The sequence below is a fragment of the Mangifera indica genome, chromosome 7, assembly GCF_011075055.1.
Source record: "Mangifera indica cultivar Alphonso chromosome 7, CATAS_Mindica_2.1, whole genome shotgun sequence".
In the NCBI taxonomy this organism is placed as follows: Eukaryota; Viridiplantae; Streptophyta; class Magnoliopsida; order Sapindales; family Anacardiaceae; genus Mangifera; species Mangifera indica.
The window spans coordinates 13,608,893-13,630,571 of NC_058143.1; the positions used below are offsets into that span (position 1 = coordinate 13,608,893).

Sequence of the window (21,679 nt, forward strand, 5' to 3'; positions counted from 1 at the left end):
TTACGTTTCATTCTAATTTTAACACAATTTTAAAAATATACTTATAATAGTAAAAATTTAAATGTTCATCATTCCACTAATTACTATTAAAATTTGATAAAAAGACATTTTCTCACCTAAAAATTACTAATTTTTCAAATTTTTACCTTTTAATTTTAAAAATCTTATTTCCCCACTTAACTATAGATAGTTAAAATTAACAAAATTTTATTTTCTTAAAATTTTACCCCTTCCCTCCCCCCCCCCAAACCCTAAAACTAATAATTTTTTCTCTATATTAAATTTTAAAAAATCACATTTTTCTCTTAGGATTTATTTTCGATATTTGACCATTCTCTTTGACCCCATCACTACCATCTCTTTCTATTGATAATTCCCCTTTCTGTAGTGCTCTACCTCAATGAAACTTTAACCCTTTTAATATCGTGTGAAAACAAAGACAAAATTGATCTCGTCTTTTTAGATGATGTCATATGGTGTCAAAGTGGTTAAGATTTCGTTGAGACAAACCGTTAGAGGAAGAGAAACCGTTGGAAGAGAGAGACAACTAACGATGACGTAAAAAATAGTGGTTGAATATTGAAAATAAACTCTAGAGGGAAAATATGATATTTTTTAAAACTTGATTTAGGGGAAAAGTTGTTATTTTTTAAAATTTAGGAGAAAAATAAGATAAAATTTTAGTTTATTTTTAATATTATATATAAAATGAGAATTTTATCTCTAAACTAATAGATTTAATAGATTATGGACAGGTAAATAAGATTTTCAAAGTTAAATGGTAGGAATTAAAAATCCAACCATCTTTGGGTGGGAATAAGTTCTTTGGCCTTAGAATTTTCTCATAGAATTTTCTACTCATGCACCATTTAGCCAAACTGTCAACAGTCATTACCCATTACTGCAAATCCCAAAATACGAACTCCATTTACCTGAACATTACCACCACCAAAGGTGCCCGTATGTACACTCAGCCCATCGACTCAACAAACAAGCAACTTATCATTTTTTAATAAATTATTCGTCTTAGAATTCACTCAATTGTCTGCGTTGATTTGATCTGAACAAGCCAGACAGAGACATGTCCATGGCGAGGGCGAGCTCAGGCCTCGCGTATCCGGAACGTTTCTACGCTGCAGCGTCGTACGTTGGCTTCGACGGATCACCTAATTCCGCCGCCAAAGGTCTCACCTCGAAGTTCTCGAACGACAGCGCTTTGCTCCTGTACGCCTTGTATCAGCAGGTGCTAAACTGTTATTACATTTCTCATTCCGGTTCTTGTCATTTCGTGACTGGATCCACTGCTTTTACCGGTTAATTGACGTGGCGCGCTCTCATTTCTGCTTATTTGTGATCATATATGAGCTTGTTTGGTGATTTGATTGTTAATCATGATTAATACATGACGCCTGTACATAAATTTTGCAATCATGGTTCGTGGATTTTGCTTTTGCTTCGGTTTCTGAAGCGAAAATTGTGTAATATGTGTGTTTTGACTGTAATTTAGCTAGATCTGATCTTATGGTTGGAGAGTCAGTTTGTGAAAATGTAAGATCTGTTGGTCCTTTTGGTTTACAAGAAAGACTAGAGAAAGTGATATTAGTTTGTAAGAATTGCGCCATGTTCACTTAACTCCAGCAACGTTCTTATTTAACGTCTCACACGCTTGTAATGTATAAAATCGAAGTAGTGACATCTTATATTGATTTGTAACAAATTCGTGCTATCACAACATGTAAATTCAAAATTGTGTAATATTGAACTAATATGTGGTAAGTTGATATGTTTACGAGGATGTGTGTTTAGATTTCGACATTTTGAATGTGTTTGTGCTGATGTGGCATTTTATTTTCTTGCAGGCTGTAGTAGGACCTTGTAACATTCCAAAACCTAGCTCATGGAGTCCTGTGGAACAAAGCAAATGGAAAAGGTTAGTTTATTGTTATGCATGGGATTTTCAGCTTTTGGTTGTTGCATTGAGAGTGGATTACTGCTAAAGTCAGCGTAAAATATACTTGGTGGGTATTGGAGTGCTGTTCTAATTCTTAAAGTGCATTTGCTGCACTGTTATTCCTCATCGTTTTTTTAATTCTTTGTTTCAATGGAAAAGACCGTGTAGAGTTTTTTTTTTTTTGGGAAGGGGGGTTAGAATAATGTAGTTTAAATATGTTTTTTCAACCTTTATGTATGCATTTATTTATTTGATGTATTTTCTTAAAATGTTTGTATTTAAGCTATGGCTTGCTGTCTAGTTGAGTTGAACGTCCCACTAGATATTTGCATTGTCATGCATTTCCATACATTGTCTTGAATTTGTTTGCTCAATCTTTTCATCATATGTGCAGCTGGCAAGGACTTGGAAACATGGCTGCCACAGAGGCTATGCGTCTCTTTGTAAAAATATTGGAGGTTTATTCCAATATAATTCTTGTGATCAATATATGTGTATATATATATATTTTCTTCATGGCCATAGCCAATGGATTTTTATTTTTTTTAATCTTCAATTGAGTAGGAGGAAGATCCAGGTTGGTATTCAAGGGCATCTAACTTTGCTGCTGAGCCTGTTGTAGATGTGCAAATGAATGTAAGTACATGAGAAATTCATATAACTTATTAATACAATTCTTTCTTTAAATTGGCAATAGATTAGCACTATTTGTGAGTGTTATTTCTACGTTTTTATATGATTAACATCTTTAACAGTAATTAAATTGGTGAGGGTTGTGAATCTACGTTCCTGTTGCATCAATTGAATCTAAGTTTGTCTAATTTGACTTTGGTCTTGTATCTAGTTTGGTTGAGTTTGTAGTTCTCTGTTCTTAATATTTGAAATTTCTTTACTTTATCCTTAGTTTGGATTGTAATGGCAAACTGAAGGAACTGAACAATTGACCCATAATACAAGAAGATTTAATTCATTTATTCTCTCTGTCGAACTTTTGACATCAAATATAATGATGTGTATTATTAGTACCTCTTTTTTTGTCTTTTAGCATAATTCGAAAGTTGAGCCTGTGATGGAGAATGGGATTTCGTCTCTTGAGACTAAGACTGTTTCCACTGAAAATGGGAGCCTCATGGAAACTCAGGATAAAGATGTAATCTTAGAAGGCCTTGGTTCAGTTGCTGTCTATGATCAATGGATTGCACCTCCAATATCTGGTCAATGTCCCAAAGCTCGATATGAGGTGTTGGAATGTCTATTTTTAAATAGTATTTCAATTGTTATATGTTTCTTTTTACCTCTTGGTCATTCTTCTGTCCCCTGACTGAGGCCTTTGTCTTTCTTTCAGCATGGAGCTGCAATTGTTCAAGACAAGATGTATATATATGGTGGAAACCATAATGGTCGCTACCTCAATGATCTTCATGTAAGAGCATCATCTGCACAAGCATGTTCCACATAAATTTGATACAAAATTCTGTACAGGACTGCAGGCAGGAATGGCAATGAATTTGCTAATATACACTGATCACAGCTTCTTTATACATGTGATCTCATTGTTGTTCCTTTGCTGAAGAAATTTGAATATCTCTCTTTTCTGTTTGTGGCTTTTCTCCTCTGGCTTCTCTTGTGTAGAAATGGATTAAGTAGTTTTTTCCTTTTCTGGTGATCAATTCAGGTTCTGGATTTGAGAAGTTGGACCTGGTCAAAGGTTGAGGCTAAGGCTGGGACTGAGTCAGCAAATGCAGTGACATTAACCCCTTGTGCTGGTCATTCCTTGGTTAGTATGATACGGAGTATTCTTTCATTCTCTGTCACTGCTTTCTGCGATATATTCTGACAAACATATGCCCATTTTCATAATTTCCATTTTCTGAACAAGTATTTTGCTGTTGAATATTCTTTTAATATCAAATGTTTCTCTAGATACCATGGGAGAATAAACTTCTTTCAATTGCTGGTCATACGAAGGATCCTTCTGAAACAATTCAAGGTACTTTTTACTATTAATGTTACTATCTTCTGATTTCTTATTTGGTTTGCATCACGAGTGTTGTACATATGCTTCTTTAGAGGTGTAAAAAAGTTGTGGAAAGGTATAAGTTAGATCAAATTTATGCGTATGAGTTCTTAGGGAAAAGTTTAAAAATCTATTGAATTAATTTGCATTCTCATGACAGTGAAGGTGTTTGATCTACAAACTTGTTCTTGGTCAACAATAAAGATCTATGGGAAGCCTCCGGTATTTATCTGTTCTTTTTCTTATTAATTTATTTTCTTTTTTCCTTCTGAAAAAGAAAATAAAATTAACTTCTGATATTTGGCAATGGCTGAGGCAGTGGCTTACCAGTTGGACTGTCCTCTGAAGCAATTGAAAATGAAAATCTTAGTTTTATATATTTCCAGTTTGTGAAAGCATGCTTGTGGATCAAATCGGTGCACTTAAAATTGGCAATCCTTGTTATCACTTTAATATCATCTCTCGATTATCTAGACTTAAAGATGATTAAACATTAACATGTGCTTTGATATCGTTTCAATTTCCCATGCTTATTACTCTTAATGTGAATGTTTCATCATTTATACATTTCAGGTCTCTCGTGGAGGTCAATCTGTGACCCTTTTTGGAACAAGCTTAGTGATTTTTGGGGGTCAGGATGCGAAGAGATTACTCTTGAATGATTTACATATACTTGATCTTGAAACCATGACCTGGGATGAAGTTGATGCTGTGTAAGATAACTTTTCACAATTTCACTGTCAGCTCTTAACTATTATTCTTAAGTGGTTAAGAAACCATTTGTGATCTATCAGACCTTTTTCGAGTTAATATTAAGCGTCATACTAGACCAGATCACATTGTGTAATTTGTAACTAGTTCTTAGGAATTGGTCATAACAATATCTGAATACTAGATGGGTTTCAGCCAAATTAAAAAGAGGTTCAAATTTTATTGAAATTGTCAGTGTCTAAAATTATCATAGATTATACTTAGCATGTATTGTGCCTTTATGGGTCTGAGTAGAATTAAAATTTTTGAATAATTTAAATATAAAGTTGAATTCTAGTTTGTCTTATTTGAAGCAAACTTGGTTTCTGCTAGTTTGGGACTGAATCCAACATGTTTTTAGCCATCTGCATCAAACAAAGAAGCAGCATATTTCAACCTTATATTTTCATTCTAGGAATACTCTTTTTCCAATTAGGTTGGAACAGAGTCATTCCGAGTTTGTGTGTTGATTTCCTGTTATTAATTTATCCACATAAATTTGTAGGGGTGTGCCTCCTTCTCCAAGGTCTGATCATACTGCTGCAGTACATGCAGAACGCTACCTTCTTATCTTTGGTGGGGGCTCACATGCCACTTGTTTCAATGATCTGCATGTTCTTGATTTACAAACTGTAAGATAACTATTGGAGTATATACATATATGGTCATCTGATGACTTCTTTTCTAACATCTTTACATTTGCATTTATAGATGGAGTGGTCAAGACCTACTCAACAAGGTGAGATACCAACTGCACGGGCTGGACATGCAGGTGTAACAATCGGAGAAAATTGGTTCATTGTTGGTGGTGGTGACAATAAGAGTGGTATGTATCCTACAACGTCAGCATACAGATATAAACCTGTGTTAACTGTTGTAATCTTGGTGGCATGCTTTCAGAAAGCATTTGAATTGAAGAAAACATAAAGATTGATTTTGATATTTTACAAGAGACTGCGTGTCAGGGTTAAAATTATTTGATGCTATAATCTGACAGTAGAATAATGAATCCAATTGAAGCAAGTATTAACTGACAGTGGAGGGGAAATAAGCTGCATATACGATTGAATGCATAGGATGCTTGGACATTTAAAATAGCCATTAGTCAACTGTAATCAGATTAAGGTTATTCCATTGTCTGTTTTGTCAATATGGATCCTTTTGTTGGGGCTTGCTCATGCTTAATTTTTTATAATACAGAAGAGAGAGTGGGGTGAATGAATGTGGAAATATAGTTTTAAGTATAAAAACTAATGCAAATAATTGTATGGTAGGAAGTTTGTACTAAATGCTTGAAATTCTTGTATCAGCTATGTGGGATTCTGAGATGGTTTGACATAGCATTTGCATCATTGTGTTTCGGATAGAGCTAGTACCTTATGCCTTGGGCTTAGTGAGGGTTTAAATTGATTGAGCAAAACAGAATATAGATCTGTTCGGCTTACTGGAATTAATGATTTCTGACTTTTCAAATTAGACTGCGTTCTTTTGGATTTCAGGTATCTGGATATTTTTCCAGCCTTGTGAACGTATCTAGAATATTTTTTGTTTTAATTGGCTTCTCTAAAAGATTTAAAAAAAAAAAAAAAAAGCATGGTTTTGTTAGAACTGCTTATGATGTCCTTGTATCTTTATCCCTTATAATTGGTTTGTTTTTGTTTCTTTGAATTTTTGCAGGGGTCTCAGAAACTGTTGTCCTCAATATGTCTACCCTTGTTTGGTCAGTCGTAACTTCTGTTCAGGGACGAGTTCCTCTTGCTAGTGAGGTATTCTTTTGGGAACACTTGCTAGTTGTAATTGATATACAGTTTGACTCAATCTGTTAGAAGTTTCCTTGAGTTGTCATTCAGATATAGTTTAGAATGCTAGTTAATTAAAAAGCTGCTTGACATTGATAAATAAGCTACAAGGATATGTATAAATGAAATGGGAATGGAAAACTTACAAATTCTTCTGGTTTTTGAGGTCCTCTTAGGCTATCATATGACAAGATTGGTAATATTGTAATACTTCGACTGGATTTTTTTTTTTTTTGTATCATCATTAACTTCTAATTTGTGACTGGAGTACTGCTAGCATTTACTTTTAGGAGTTCTAAAAACTACTGCCTACTGATCATAAAACCTATGCTATGTTTAGAAAATTTTCTATATGGAAAATAACATGCTCTTATCAATCTCTGGTATATAATTTTTTTTGTTTGTGTATTGCTAATGTTTTGACATTAAATCATATTTACTGTCATTTTTCTGGCATTATGGTAATGCAGGATCTTTTGGCTAAAAAGATTATTGATGATTAATTCCTATTGCAGGGCTTGAGTTTAGCTGTGAGCTCCTATAGTGGTGAGGATGTTCTTGTTTCTTTTGGAGGATACAATGGGCGTTACAACAGTGAGGTAAAGGGTAAAATTAGTGACTTGTGCATACCTTTGTCTCCTTCTATGGTTAGATTCCTATTTTGATTTTTGGTTTTGCTGTTAGGTTCATGTTCTTAAACCTAGCCACAAGTCAACTTTGCCATCAAGGATAATAGAGACTCCTGTTCTTGACAGTGTTTCTGCTGTTCATAATGCTACAAATGCAACCAGAGATGTAGAGTCTGAGTCTGAAGTTGGTCAAGAAGGAAAAATAAGAGAAATTGTTATGGATAATGTTGAATCAGAGCTCTCGGTATGTGTTTAAAAGATGCAATATTTTAAACAGATTGCATATATGTGTGCCTTTTGAAATTCTGCAACGTAGAAATCTCCATTAGTTTTTACCTGCAAAATATATAATTTTTATTTTTAAATCCTTGTCTGCATGTTAGGTGTTTGTTTTTACATCTATAGTGCATATGCTGCGTACTACCACTGGAGTGATTGAATCTTTTATCATCTTCACATCATTTTTGATTGACTATAGCTATTGGTCTATCAGGATAATTTTCTTGGGAATGTTATTTTAAACATGATTGGAAAATTAATTGGTTTTTAGTCTTCAAACAGCAAAATGTTTGCCAAATGATTCTTTAATGTATATCATTGGCAACAAAAATATGCTAATTGATTTTTATCATTGTGACACTACGTCAACTTTTTTGAGTGCCATATTTCTAGATATGTTTATATTTTCTCTTTTCACTTAATATATGTCTGTCATGCAGAAATCAAAAGGTGTGCAAAGTACTGGGCATCTTATAGCAGCTCTTAAGGCGGAGAAAGAAGAATTAGAATCATCACTGAACAAGGAGAAGTTGCAATCTATCCAGCTAAATCAAGAATTAACTGAGGCTGAGACTCGGAATGCAGACCTTTGCAAGGTAATCGCTTGATATGTGTACTTGCCTGTTACTTAGTTTCATACTTTCACTGCTGTACATAGAGTTTTATTCTAGAGACATTTTATTAGTTAAAAAATTGTCTATGGGGGTTCCAACAATGTTTCCATGTCCTCTAAATTTACGGAATACTGTTTGTTTTAGAAAGAACATTGGGCAGTTTCCTCTAGTTTTTCATGGCAAATAACATGCCTTATGGATGGAATTTTTATAGGGAAATCCTGAGTGGGAAGATATTATAAAGGGAAAACTGGAGCTTACATACTTCAGGTGTTCGGTTCCACCAGCAGTATCTGAATTCCATATTTAGTTTTTCACTCACTAATTTTCACCAAAAGTAGAAATGAGATACAACTTACAAAAGCTGTCTTAATTGTGTACAATATAAAATATTTGGAGATGGTTCGTCAAAAATATCTTTTACAATATGAGGTTTCAAAATATTGTCCTATAATATTCAGAAAATCAAGTTTGCTCACGCAAGAAATGTCCCTCGACATTTTAAATAGGTTCTTTTTCTTTTCTTGAAAAGATTCAAGGCCCCTAGTTTTATTTATTATTTTTCATATTTTGTAGGAGCTTCAATCTGTTCGCAGTCAGCTTGCTGCTGAGCAATCAAGATGTTTCAAATTAGAGGTATGCACGGTGGAAGAGTTGTTATTTGTTCATTTTTAAGCTTATGCCCATAGAAAATACAATCTTAATGCACTCTAAAGAAAATTTCACAATACAATAGAAGGAAAGTGGAAGGCCTTTGAAGATAGAGTGAAGTTTGTATTTCAAGTGAAATTAATTTGTCACTTGCAATTGATGATAAATGTATTGGTTTCATGTGGTGGATGTGAATTGCTTGGTTGTTAACGAATCAGTGTCTGTAACTGATAGGTTGACGTAGCGGAACTAAGACAGAAGTTACAAACAATGGAGACATTGCAAAAGGAACTTGAACTCCTGCAGCGCCAAAAGGCTGCTTCAGAACAAGCGGCCTTAAATGCAAAACAGAAGCAGGGCTCAGGAGGTGTGTGGGGATGGCTTGCGGGAACCCCCTCTCCTGACCAAAAAGCTGATGATGCTTAAAATTTTGTTGAAGCCTCGAGTTGACTAGTGATTGCTAGATTTGATTTTCATTCATCAATCTTTCGCAAGTATATTTTTTCCGTTTACCCGACCTTGTTCTTTCTCTGAAAGGAATAAGATATCAAAATGTTCTCTCGCCAGCCAAATCAAAACACCCTCGGGGGTTTTTGGCGTGAAATAGATGTAGTTTTAGTTTAAAAGAAAAGTTGCATATGGCTGTCGATGAAATATCATTAATTTTTTATCGTTTTTTCCTTTTTAAGCTGAATATACCATTCTGAGTGAACGTATAGGTTTCCATTGCTTCCCAACAATTACAAATGTAATGTTATTATTTGCACCCAAGTGGACGTGTACCAATTTTTAAATTTCTTTTGTTTTTGCGTAATAGGAAGACATATTGTGATATTTATGTGTAAGGGTGACAATGAGGAGGGGCGGGGAGGGGATCTTAATCCCTATCCCTATCCCCGTAGGGGATATTAATCCCCGTTTCCAATCCGTCCCCGTTACAGGGATGAAAATGATTTCTCGATCCTTTTTCGCAAAGAAAAATCCCCTTTCCATTCTCCCTTTATTCCTGCGAGGAAAAATCTCTTTTCCGTATCTGTAAAAAAAAAAAAATCTTTTTTTTACCTTTTAAATACAATATAAATATATTAAATAATATAATTAAATAAAATTAAAATTAACCCACTATTTTAAATATAACAAATATAATATATTAACTATTTTAATATATACAATAAAAACCTAAATAATTTAAAACTATAAAAAATATATTAGTATTTTAAATAAATATATTAATATAAAAGGATGGGGATGGGGGCGAGGAGGGGAAGGGGCGGGCCAGGGAGGGGACACATGTATCCCCATCCCCGATCCGTCTCCGATTGTGGGGATTTTTTTATTTTCGTCCCGTTCTTGTCTCTTTCCCCATTTATATCGGGGAATTCTCTCCCCATTAGGGTTGAAGAGGGTCGAGACCCCTACAACCGAACTCAAATTGTCATCCCTATTTATGTGTTTTATGTTATATGTAACGTACTCTCTTTCTATCGGTAATATTGCCAAAATGGTGACACAATTGGTTTGGAAACTAACAATAAAATTAACAATAAAATGGGGATTTTTTTTATATACTTTTGATATATGATGTAAATATATTGATAGTGTATTATTATGTGATTAGATAATTTTGAATTAAAGATAAAATAACATCTAATTATATAATGATATATCATCTATATATTCAAATTGTATATAAAAAATGTATATATATAAAATTGCTTGTAAACTAAATGGTGGATGAACATAGAACCAATATTTTTGGAACTATATTGGATGTTGAATAAGTGAAAGAGACAGTTACTGGCGGTTGTAATGATTGATAAGTGATCAAATTGATTAACTTTTGAAAAATAATATTAAAAAATTATATAATTTATCATAAAATATATATTTTAAATTATTTTTGGAAAAATTAATTAATTTAATCATAATTAACTAAATTTAATTGTGATTAATCAAATTTTTAATAATAAACTAATATAACCAACCATTTTCTAAATGATGAACATATCCATATAACTTAAATTCAATTTCAAGTTAAAAAAAATTGCATTTTCACCTCGTGTACTAAATGGAACTCACATATATTGAAATTGAAAACTTTCACTGACTTTTGAGTAGTTTTTCGATGATGAAAATTATACTAAAGGTTAACAAATCATTTCTTATCATGTTTGGATAAAATCATCCATACATAATATCATTCACATCTTTCATCTCTGGATTATTAAACTGTGGTCCTCAAAGTAACATAACTTATATTTTGAGTCCCAATATTACATAAGACTTGAAATTGACAATCTAGATATTAGACTTGATTCATCTCATCTACTTTTATGTTTTCAAAGTTTGATCAACTCCTATCGTGTGTGATTTATAGGCTCTTCGTTAAATCAATAGTGCAAGAATTCGTATCGAACCCACAATCTGGCAACTATCCATGTACAAACCAAAATTGACCTCTAGCAAATTGTCAACTTGTCAATAATATAGTTATTGTACAACTCGATCCCTTTATCATGTAACATCTCTTCAAGAGTAAGACATAGATTCAATGTCCACCTTAGTAGACCTTTGATATGGATGGATTGACGTTTGTATCAATGATTGAACAGTATTGGACAAGCAACGACTTAATCCTTGTGTGACCACAAATTTAAATAATCATTGATATCCAACATTAAGCCTATTGTAGATATAAACTCTCGAATATAAAAGTTATAAATCATTTGTTGATCTACTATAGTCTTCATACATTTTTTAATATGATCAATCATCACCGTTTTGACAACTTTTTCTTAATGATTGCATTAGGTTGGTATCGAACTATATCACTTCTTGTACAAGACACCTGAAGTCAAATGATCATATGTACCACCATTTGTTAAGAAAATATATTTCATATTTATTTGGAATCTTTTTAGTGGGTCAATTCAATGGACACGTCTATATAATATGCACTTACGTGTATGTTAAGCTATCTTTGGCCAGTTTTAACACATAAGATTTGCTATTACCTTTCAGTGAGGTATTCAACACTATAATAGTTTTAACAATATTACCTATATCCTCGTTCAAGTAATATTAGAACTATGAACAACTCTAGAATAGACACCTCATATGAACATAGGATCCTTACGATCAATTGATATACACTGATTTTTTTATTACGATTCTACCATTCTAAAGACACTCATTTATACAAAATATAACATATAGATAATTAATTTTATTTTATTAAATTATATAGTGATTACAATTGTTTATACATCTTTGACAATTGACTCTAAAATGTCTACCCTAATTTCACATACAAAACAAAAATATACTTATACAAAATTGTATATTCACAAACATAGTAAACACTAAGTGAATTTGTATTTTGCTATCAAGGAAACCATTCATGCAAAGGAGTTGCCACTCTTTCTTGAAACTTGGAGGTCAAAACATTAATCACACTAACTTGATGGTCAAATTGCTCCTAGATAAAGGCTATCAAGATCTAGAGCATCTTCTCATGAGTTGACAATATCTTAAATATCATCTCATGAACTCGAAAAAGATGTTGCCAAATGTTAGGTCAAAAGTAGAATTAAGGAGAAGGGCACCTATGGAGACGTTGTCCTATGAGATATCTATATTAGACTAACATCATAAGCAATAGTCAATGACTACTAGATGTGGTATTGTACTCGATGAAGCTAAGGAAATCCATGATAGACAGGTTGATATCAATATGACTTTATCCATACATGCTAGTGTTAGAGGTAAATTGTCTTAAGAAGACATATTTTTTGGGATGCAATTTGGTATGTAATGGGGTTTTGGTATTTGAAACGAGTCCATGAGAGGAACAATAGTGGGGAGGAACAATAGTGAGGACGTCACCAAACTCGTATTGTTATATCTTTTACATTATGACCTATTGAATGTAAACAATAAGTAGAAGACTCTAGATTGCATTTTTATGCTAGCAAATGACTTGATGGCTTATAGTTGTTATCTGTGGGGCACTTTGATCTGGAAATTAACAGTAGATTCAATGAGGTGGGTCATACATTATGCCTTGATAGATTTTGGTGTTTCTCATAAGCATTCCGCATTACTTTATATGTTTTACAATGATCATTTAATGTATATGTTACTTTGACTAAAAATTGTGTATTTCTATTTGTAGGTCTAGATATACAAAACACTAATTAACCTAGAGGGCTGGACAAAGTTGATTGGATTAGGAAAGGTCCCCTGTATATTGGACTAGATGACCAAAAACATCTATAGTTTGAAAGATATCTCAACCATATTTGGTAGCAAGGGTATATGTGCATATCAATTATTTCCAATGTTTATAATTGTTGTCACAAGTGAGTGGTTAACAAATACTGGTTAAAACAGTTCAAGACTTATGAACATGATTTTGCTTCTGATCCAATGACTAAATCTTAGCCCTGTCATTATAATAAAATCTAACAAGCTAGAATGAATATAAATTTTATTAAGCCTAAACCAAAAATTTAAAGTTTAGTCTCCTCGATTTATGTGTTATAGTAGTACGAAATAGATAAAGACTATATTGAATCTCTACTCTTTAAGATTTAGGAAGACTCTAAAACAAGTTTTACAGAATAACTTCTTCTAATTTGCAATAAATTTCTTGTATATCTTGACCAATGTGTCATTTTGGTCTTGAATCATTAACTACACTAGAAAATGATGTCATGGACGAAATCTCTCTACCATGGGGTTGAGGCTAAGGATGTAAGAGATCATGTTCTTCTTCCGATTGGATGTTGATATTGGGATAAAGATTCAAAACTTAGATTATTTCAAATGAATAATCAAATAAAAGTAAAAAGCACTTAATATTTTAAATATTAAACCCAAACCCTAAATTATCCGAAATAAAAGAAATTCTACTTGAATGGTAAAATATTAATTAAGTTACAACAAAAAAAGTACTAATTCACCCCCTAGGTGTTACCATCTAATTAATTATCATATAAGTCTCATAGGGTTTTTGTACCTACCAAAAATTTGTTTTCCCCCAAACCTCTTGTCAAATACCCATTAATCCTCATTAGATATTACACGTAGTAAAATATCAAAACAGCCACATATAATGTCTACCACAAATAATCATTTATCTCTCATTAAGCATTATACTTAGTAAAATTTCATTTTATCTCGTCATTATATCTAAATGAATTTTTTTTTGGTAATTATGAAAAATATATTTTACCCCTTTATTGAAATCCCATTGGTAGATTTGATTTATCATGTCTACTGGGTAATTTTCATGCTTATTGATGGGAATTCAATATTTTCCGGTCAAAGTTTTTACTTTGATCCAAACAAAACAACCAGGACCTTCCTAAACCATTTCTCAGGTAACCATGAATAAATTTTAATTCAAAAAACACAATTTCATAATTAAAAAAAATTTAAACCCAAACTCAAAAATGGAAAAATAAATTGTAAACCCAACCCATCGTTAAAAACGCTGTAATAATCTCAAAAACTCAAAGAGACAAATTAACAAATTTCTACCATTTTGAACTTATATGAAGCGAAATGTGATTATCAAGTGATTGGTTTTTTCGGCTGAAAAAGATTAGAGTTCATCGATTATGAAATTTGAATGTGGTTAATTTTGATCAAAATATTCTTTATATATTAGAACAAATTCATCCACCTTATTGATTATATTCTAATAAACTTTGTAGTATGGACTAGTTTTGTATATACTGGGGAAAAAAAAGCTTGTTTTAATTAATTACTTTTAGGCCAAAGGACTTATTCCTATTCAAAGTTTATTAGATTATCAAATTAGTATCTATTAACTATTAAAAACTTAAACATTCATTTATGATATGCCAAAATTAATAGAATTTGTTAAAATTATTAATTTATCCCTTAGGTTTAAAAAAATAATAGTACCCCCCTCCCCCCCCCCCCCCCCCGAATTAAAGTTAACGTTATCACCAACTGACTTTACTCTCTCCCTCTCCTTTTGCAATGTGTCTTTGGATGAAGAACATCGTTTTCATCCAATGACGAGGATGATCAATGTGCCAAAAAAGGGGAGGGAGAGTAAGCCAGTCGGTGATGATGTTGTAAAAGGGAGAAAGAAAAGAAAGAAATTTTAAGAAGAAAAATGTAATATTTTAAAGTTTAATTTTAAGAGAAAATTGTTTGTTTTCTAAACCTAAGAAGAAAATGGATATTTTTTATTATTTTGAATATATTACTAATAAAATAATGATTTTATTCTTGTTAATTTTAATCACTCAGTGGGTGAATATTTGAGTTTTCAATAATTAATAGGTACCAACCAGTGATGCAACTAACTTTGGGTGGGAATTAATTCTTTGACCTTACTTTTAATATAAAGGTCTGACGTCTCACTATCTTAGTGGAATACCACCGTCCGCTCTGTATACCCTGCTCTACCTTATCAACTTCGAACCAAACAAATTTCTAATAAACTAGAACTCTGAGAGAGGGAGAAAATCTCAATCCATATTTTCTTAAATTCCTAAAGCACACTCTCTGTAAAAACAGTTTCAAAATATCTCGCGAAACAAATGACGCAACGTCGTTCTCAATTTGATGAGATACAATAAACAAGGTACACTCTTTTTTCTTTTTTAGGGGCTTTTACAGCCGACCTGTAAAGAACTCGATTTGTAGGGTTTCGAATTAGGTTTTTCTAGCTGTTGGATTAGAATGATTTCTGTTACTAAGGGCGACTGTGAATTTGATAGAAAATCTGCTACTAATACTAAGGAAGAAAATGAGGCGAAGCGTAGGGTTTCAGACGAGGATGTTGTGGATTGTTTAATTAAAGATGAGAATTTGTTAAAATCGGGAGTGGTTAACGAAGTTAGGGTAGTTCCCGAGGCTGAAAGATCTGAGGAGGTTAGAGTTAGGGTTTGGGCTCCTTCGGAGATCGGTTATAATTGTAACAGTACAGATAATGTAATGGAATCTGGGCTTGAAGTTGAGACGAACAAAGTGAGTTTTAATCGAATTGATAGACAAAATGGTGACCATTTTGACGTTGGAAATGATAAATTTGACAATAAAAGTGATAGAGTGGTGAGTAATGTCTCTAGGGTTGAGGGGCATGGAGAGGCTTATAATTCTTTGCTGTCAGAGTTTGATGATTTTGTGGCCAATGAAAAAATGAACACGGGAACATCAAGGGCGTTGAGTTATGGTTTTGAAGTGGGTGATATGGTATGGGGCAAGGTTAAATCACATCCATGGTGGCCGGGGCATATATTTAATGAATCTTTTGCGACTTCCTCGGTGCGTCGCACAAGGAGCGATGGTCATGTGTTGGTTGCTTTCTTTGGGGACAGTAGTTATGGGTGGTTTGACCCAGCTGAGCTTATTCCTTTTGACCTCTATTTTGCGGAGAAATCACAACAAACAAATGCTAGGACTTTTGTTAAGGCTGTGGAGGAAGCTGTGGATGAGGCGAGTAGGAGGCGTGGTCTTGGATTGGCATGTAAATGTAGGAACCCATATAATTTTCGGCCTACAAATGTTCAGGGGTACTTTACAGTTGACGTGCTGGATTTTGAGCTTGGTGGGCTTTATTCGGCTGATCAGATTAATAAGGCAAGAGAAGGGTTTCGGCCTTCTGAGACTCTTTCCTTTGTCAAACAATTGGCATCAGCACCACAAGTTTGTGAAGAGTGGAGCATTGATTTTATAAAGAATAAGGCTACTGTTTTTGCTTTTCGTAAGGCATTGTTTGAGGAGTTTGATGAGACTTACGCACAAGCTTTTGGTGTGCAGCCAGCACACCCTTATCAGGATCGAGCTGCTTTATTAGATGAGTCTTATAGACAGTCAACTAGAGGTACAAGTTTAATGCTCTGCCAAATCTTTTTAGTTATTTTATATCTGTATGCTCTGTCAAATTTTTGAACAGTGTAATGCATATTCAGCCTATTCAGAGCTGATGATTCTTTTTTTTTTTTGGGTGACTCAAACAATCTTACTGTTGTTCTATGCTTTCTTTATCATTTTAGAAGAACATGGGGTGCAAAGTTTTTGGACTTTTTGAGAGCGTCTGATTGCTATTTTTCTTCTCAAATTTTATTGATGAAAACAAGCCTACATAATGAGGCCTAGCAAGAATTTTCTTAAGGTTTATGTTTTGTGTGCAACGTGATCTCATAGTTCCACCTCAATTTTATCCCACTTAATGGATGGTCAAGCATAGATATGTTATTGGTTTTTGTTGGCTAACTGTCCTTTCTTACTATGTTTGCTTTCTGCTGATACTGATACTAAAGGTGAATTTCACATTTTTGTTCTTATTGGGGTGGTTTCTAATCATATTTTTGTGAAAATGCTTCTCTGTTAAGCCAATTTTAAAATAGATCTATTCGCATGCAAACACTGCCTATTTTCCCTTATGCTTTTGCTGCCTTCTCTAGCTCCTTTGAGTGGTCCAAGGGTATATGCTGAAGCTCTGGGCGGTGGGAAGAAAAAGTCTATGAAGGTCAAAGATCATTCAAAGAAAGAAAAATATCTTTTCAAGCGAAGGGATGAACTAGGTGACTCAAGAACTTATCAGATTAGCCAAGGGCAAGAATTTTCATCAACACCATCTGCTGTCATGGAGTCATTGTCAACTTTGGTGGCTCAAGATTATGTGTTGCAGAACAGGGTTCCAGCAGCTCATATGGCAGTAAAAATTGAAGAAACTGAGTTTATAAGCAAGGACAGTCCAGGCTCAAGTGGGGATGCATCTGGAAAAGAAACTGCAACCATAGATCGTGCCCCAGCCTTCAGTGGTACTCCTAGCGGCAAAGTTGCTGCTATAGATGGAAGATTATCTCCAGATGAAATGAAAGAGAGGGCGGAACTGGGTATTGTTTTGGGTTCCACTAGTGAAGGTGGATGTGATATATTAGAAAAGGTGGTCCCAGGATTGACGGATGGTGCATTGCAATTTTCTTTACTGGAAGAGGAGGTTATGGTTGACATTAAAAATGAGGGGAGTGCAAAAATGTTCAGATCGAAAGACTGCTATCAGCAATCTGAACCAAGGATTTTGGCAAGAGGGGAAGAAGGTCATAGGTTAGATCAAGTTCAGGACAGTCGCCCAAGCATTCATTCTTTGCCAACTAACACAAAACATTCTGTTGGAGTTAGTCCTGATGGTAAAGTAAAAAAGCCTAAAGCTCTTAAGCGGACTCTAGTGGACATGAGCCCTCCTAACTCTATGATGGGGGAGCAAAAGAAGAAGAAAAAGGAGCTTGGCTTGAAAGCAAGTTCTGATAATCACCAGAAGCGTGTGGCTATTGGAAAAGTTGGGCTTGCAGTTATGAAGCCGACCAAAAAATCTTCTCAGGTTGGTTTAGCTACTAGGGAAGATACACAGGTTAATAATCAGAGAAAAGATGTTGGTGATGGTATTTCTGTGTTGCCTTCAGTTGTGACCACGCCAGGAGTTTGCATGGAGAATATTGAAGTTGGGCTTCCGCAGTTATTGAGTGATTTACATGCTCTCGCTGTCAATCCCTTTCATGGTGTGGGAAGGAATTGCCCTGCAATTATACGGCAGTACTTTCTGCAGTTCAGATCCCTTGCATTTGTATACCAGAAAAACTTGCTTCTATCACTGTCATCTGAGACTGAGCCTGTTGATGTTCGTCGTGCAAAATCTTTATCGGGTGTTGTTACTCCAGGTGATAATGTTAGAGATTTGCTGTCATCAAAACCAGTGAAACACCTAGCCAGGTCTGATGATCTTACAAAGGCTGGGCGAAAGCATCTTCCGTCTGATCGCCAGGAAGAAATTGCTTCAAAGCGATTGAAAAAGATTAGTCTTATGAAATCATTGACCACAGAGAAGTCTGGTCAGAGGACATCGGATGGCAAGCGATTAGAGGAAAAAGAACGCACGACAACTGCTCGTGCAAAGCCCACTAGACCTGATACTATAAAGAAATTAGAGCATCCAGCCAGAGCACCGAAGCCCACTATGCTGGTGATGAAGTTTCCTCCAGACACATCACTTCCATCTGCTGCTGAGCTTAAGGCTAGATTTGGTCGTTTTGGGTCGATAGACCAATCGGCTATCCGTGTGTTCTGGAAAACTTCAACGTGTCGAGTTGTGTTCCGCTACAAAGCTGATGCACAGGCAGCGTATAAATATGCTAATGGAAACAATGCTCTCTTCGGCAATGTGAATGTGCGATACATTGTTCGGGAGGTAGAAGCTCCTGCAGCAGCAGAAGTACCTGAAACTGACAAAGGCCGAGGAGATGACCCTGCCGTTGAGACCTCATGTATGAAGGATCCCGTTCTTGATCGACCAACACATACACCTTTCCTGCAGCCAACGATCCAGCTGAAGTCCTGTTTGAAGAAACCAACAGCTGATGAAGCTGGGCAGGTAACAGGTGGTAATGGCAGTAGAGGGACAGCTCGTGTAAAATTCATGTTGGGTGGGGAAGAAAGTAGTAGGACAGAGCCATTGATGATTGGTAATAGAAGCAACTTCAACAACAATGCTACTTCTTTTGCTGATGGTGGTGCATCTTCTTCTGTTGCAATGGATTTTAATAGTAAGAACTTTCAAAAGGTTATTGTTCCTCCATTTTCATCACCCATTTTGCCGCCGCCGCCACAATTTGCAAAACCACAATTTAATAATTCACATCATAGTGAAGTAGTATCACCGCCCAGAAATTCTCGCATTCTTAATCTACTCACAGTCCCACTCCCACCACCCACTGCCTCAACAATCGATATTTCACAGCAGATGTTAAGCCTTTTGACAAGATGCAATGATGTGGTAACCAATGTTACCGGATTATTAGGCTATGTGCCTTACCATCCTCTTTGATTTGGGCAAAACAATAGCGGATTTTTATAGAAAGGGATCAAACTAAAACGCTGCCAAATAACCTTCTTGTTCAAAGCTGCAAAAGCAAACGGAACCAAAAGGAGAACCGGCCAGGTCATTTTGCTGTGAAAAAAAGTGTCAAAATTGAAGAGAATCGGTAACGAGGCATTTGGGTTTCAAAATGTAGGTGCTGTGCGGTTGAAAAAACAACACTCGTATTGATATTTGATAGTGCCTGCCAGCCGTCTGCTTTGAGTTTCTTTAATTAATGTGATCTTTGTAGTATATGGGCCAGCTAAGCTTTGTACCTGTATTAGGAATGGTGGAAATTTTGGACTGGTAGTTTTATTTGCTTGATTTGATTTCATTATTGTGCCTCATCCACCTGGGTTGGGGGTAAGGCTTTAAGACTCATTAGAGTTTTGATAATTGGCTGCCTTTGATTGTTGGATTTCCATTCCAGTTTGCTGAGTCTCTAGTTTGTTAGAATACAGCTTTCATTGCCCAATTTTATTACAAGTTGAAAATAAGTAATTAAGGCAAATATGGGCAACTTTCAACAATATGCAAACATAATCTCCAACATGCTTGTCCATGCCATCGCCACCTTTTCTGGGGAGTATCAGACCACCTGTCTTAGCCGCAATTGTGGCGTTAAACCACTCAACTAGAACCACCACATGCCGATGAAACTTTCTCATTACGAAACGATGTAATAATATTGACAGAAAGCTTAAATATAGTTTAGAAACTTTCTTCTCTCTTGATAAAATTATAATATTCAAGCCAAGTCATCTCTCCACTCTGCACTGGATCGAACTCACATGTATAGTAGCTGCATTTAAAAATGAACAGTTATTTGCATGACATGAATTTTCAGGAAAACAACAAGAGAATGAACAGTGAAGTTATTTTTTCCAAAGCTAACAAGATACTTCACACCTTCCTTCAATCTTAGCCGAGCCACTGACCTCACTGAGTTGAAATAGTAGGGCAATGCACACAAAGATGGATCCAAACAAATAAGTCAATTGAAGATCACTGAGAGAGGATGCAGGGGGAGTTTATAATATTAAAATTTACCTTTGAAGAAGGAAAGAGATGTGGTGTTACTGGAAACATCAAGTTGAGGCTCTGTAGTAGTTTGAGTTTGAGTTAGTGAACAAGTATCAGAATGAATCTTAAGGCCAAAAACATGAACAGTTCCCTTGTCACTTGAAGCGGCTGGCCATTGGGCACTTTTAGAAAATGCTAAGCTGTATATTTCTGCTCTATCGGCTCGTCTCCTCACCTGCAATTTCGCATCACAACAATTCAAATGTAAGAGCTTTCGCAAAAATACCTTCAACAAAAAGTGCTTTTTTAATTCTCCAAGTGCTTGGCTTATTAGCATTCTTTATCATTCAAAAGAACTTTCAACAGAAATACTATAGGAATTTCTATATGCCTTGCATTCTCTTAAGTATTTTTGGCTAAAACAAGAACAGAACAAACTTATTGACAACATAAAAAGCGCTTTTAGAAGTACTACAACCTGTTCAAAAACCCTAATACCTCTTGCGGAAGCAATCCATCCGAAGTATTAAAAACCCTAATCAAAATTCCCTTACAAGTCGCAGTAGCCAAGAAACGCCCGTCCAAAGTCAAAGCAAGACAAGAAATTCTCGAATTATGCGCCTTTGTAAACGTAGTTCGGCTGAACTCATAATGCTGTAAACTCATAATGTATTGTTCGGGGACACTCCCATTGATCATGAAAATTGCTTACATCTCTCTCCTTCTTTCTCCTTTACTGTCGCTAGTTCCAGCCTCCAGCGGTGGTGCAATGCATGAGTGGAGGGAAGAAGGCGGGAGTTGTGGTTTGTATTGGCAACGTGTCACCAGAATGAAATCTAACACGATCAGAAGGAGATCTAGCAGTTAACTGTTTGACAATTAAAGAAAATTTAGGCATCCACAATTGAAGTCAAGTACAAACATCAAGTCAATTAAGGTGATCCGAAAAGTTAAAGGTAGCACCAATCCAAGTGTAATCGTCTTAAACATGAAGTATGTTCAAATGCGTTAACAGATACTCCAGTTTCATGACAATAAAAAGTCCTCCAATCTAAGTTGCCAA

General features: G+C 34.9%; 2 protein-coding genes across 2 annotated transcripts; both read left to right on the forward strand.

Moving 5' to 3' along the window:
- The first annotated feature begins 870 nt into the window (after positions 1-870).
- LOC123221252 (acyl-CoA-binding domain-containing protein 4-like) lies at positions 871-9,461 on the forward strand. Its single transcript, XM_044644044.1, has 18 exons — positions 871-1,243; positions 1,860-1,930; positions 2,346-2,409; positions 2,516-2,587; positions 2,997-3,191; positions 3,297-3,374; positions 3,627-3,728; positions 3,875-3,941; positions 4,129-4,190; positions 4,542-4,681; positions 5,224-5,350; positions 5,430-5,544; positions 6,396-6,484; positions 7,033-7,116; positions 7,202-7,390; positions 7,866-8,021; positions 8,616-8,675; positions 8,925-9,461. Exons 1-18 carry the CDS (start codon positions 1,082-1,084, stop codon positions 9,114-9,116), a joined length of 2,025 nt encoding a protein of 674 aa, XP_044499979.1. The 5' UTR covers positions 871-1,081; the 3' UTR covers positions 9,117-9,461.
- A 5,667-nt stretch (positions 9,462-15,128) lies between these two features.
- Positions 15,129-20,022, forward strand: LOC123221090. The gene is made up of 2 exons (XM_044643776.1): positions 15,129-16,557; positions 17,141-20,022. Exons 1-2 carry the CDS (start codon positions 15,414-15,416, stop codon positions 19,558-19,560), a joined length of 3,564 nt encoding a protein of 1,187 aa, XP_044499711.1. The 5' UTR covers positions 15,129-15,413; the 3' UTR covers positions 19,561-20,022.
- The last annotated feature ends 1,657 nt before the right edge of the window (positions 20,023-21,679 follow it).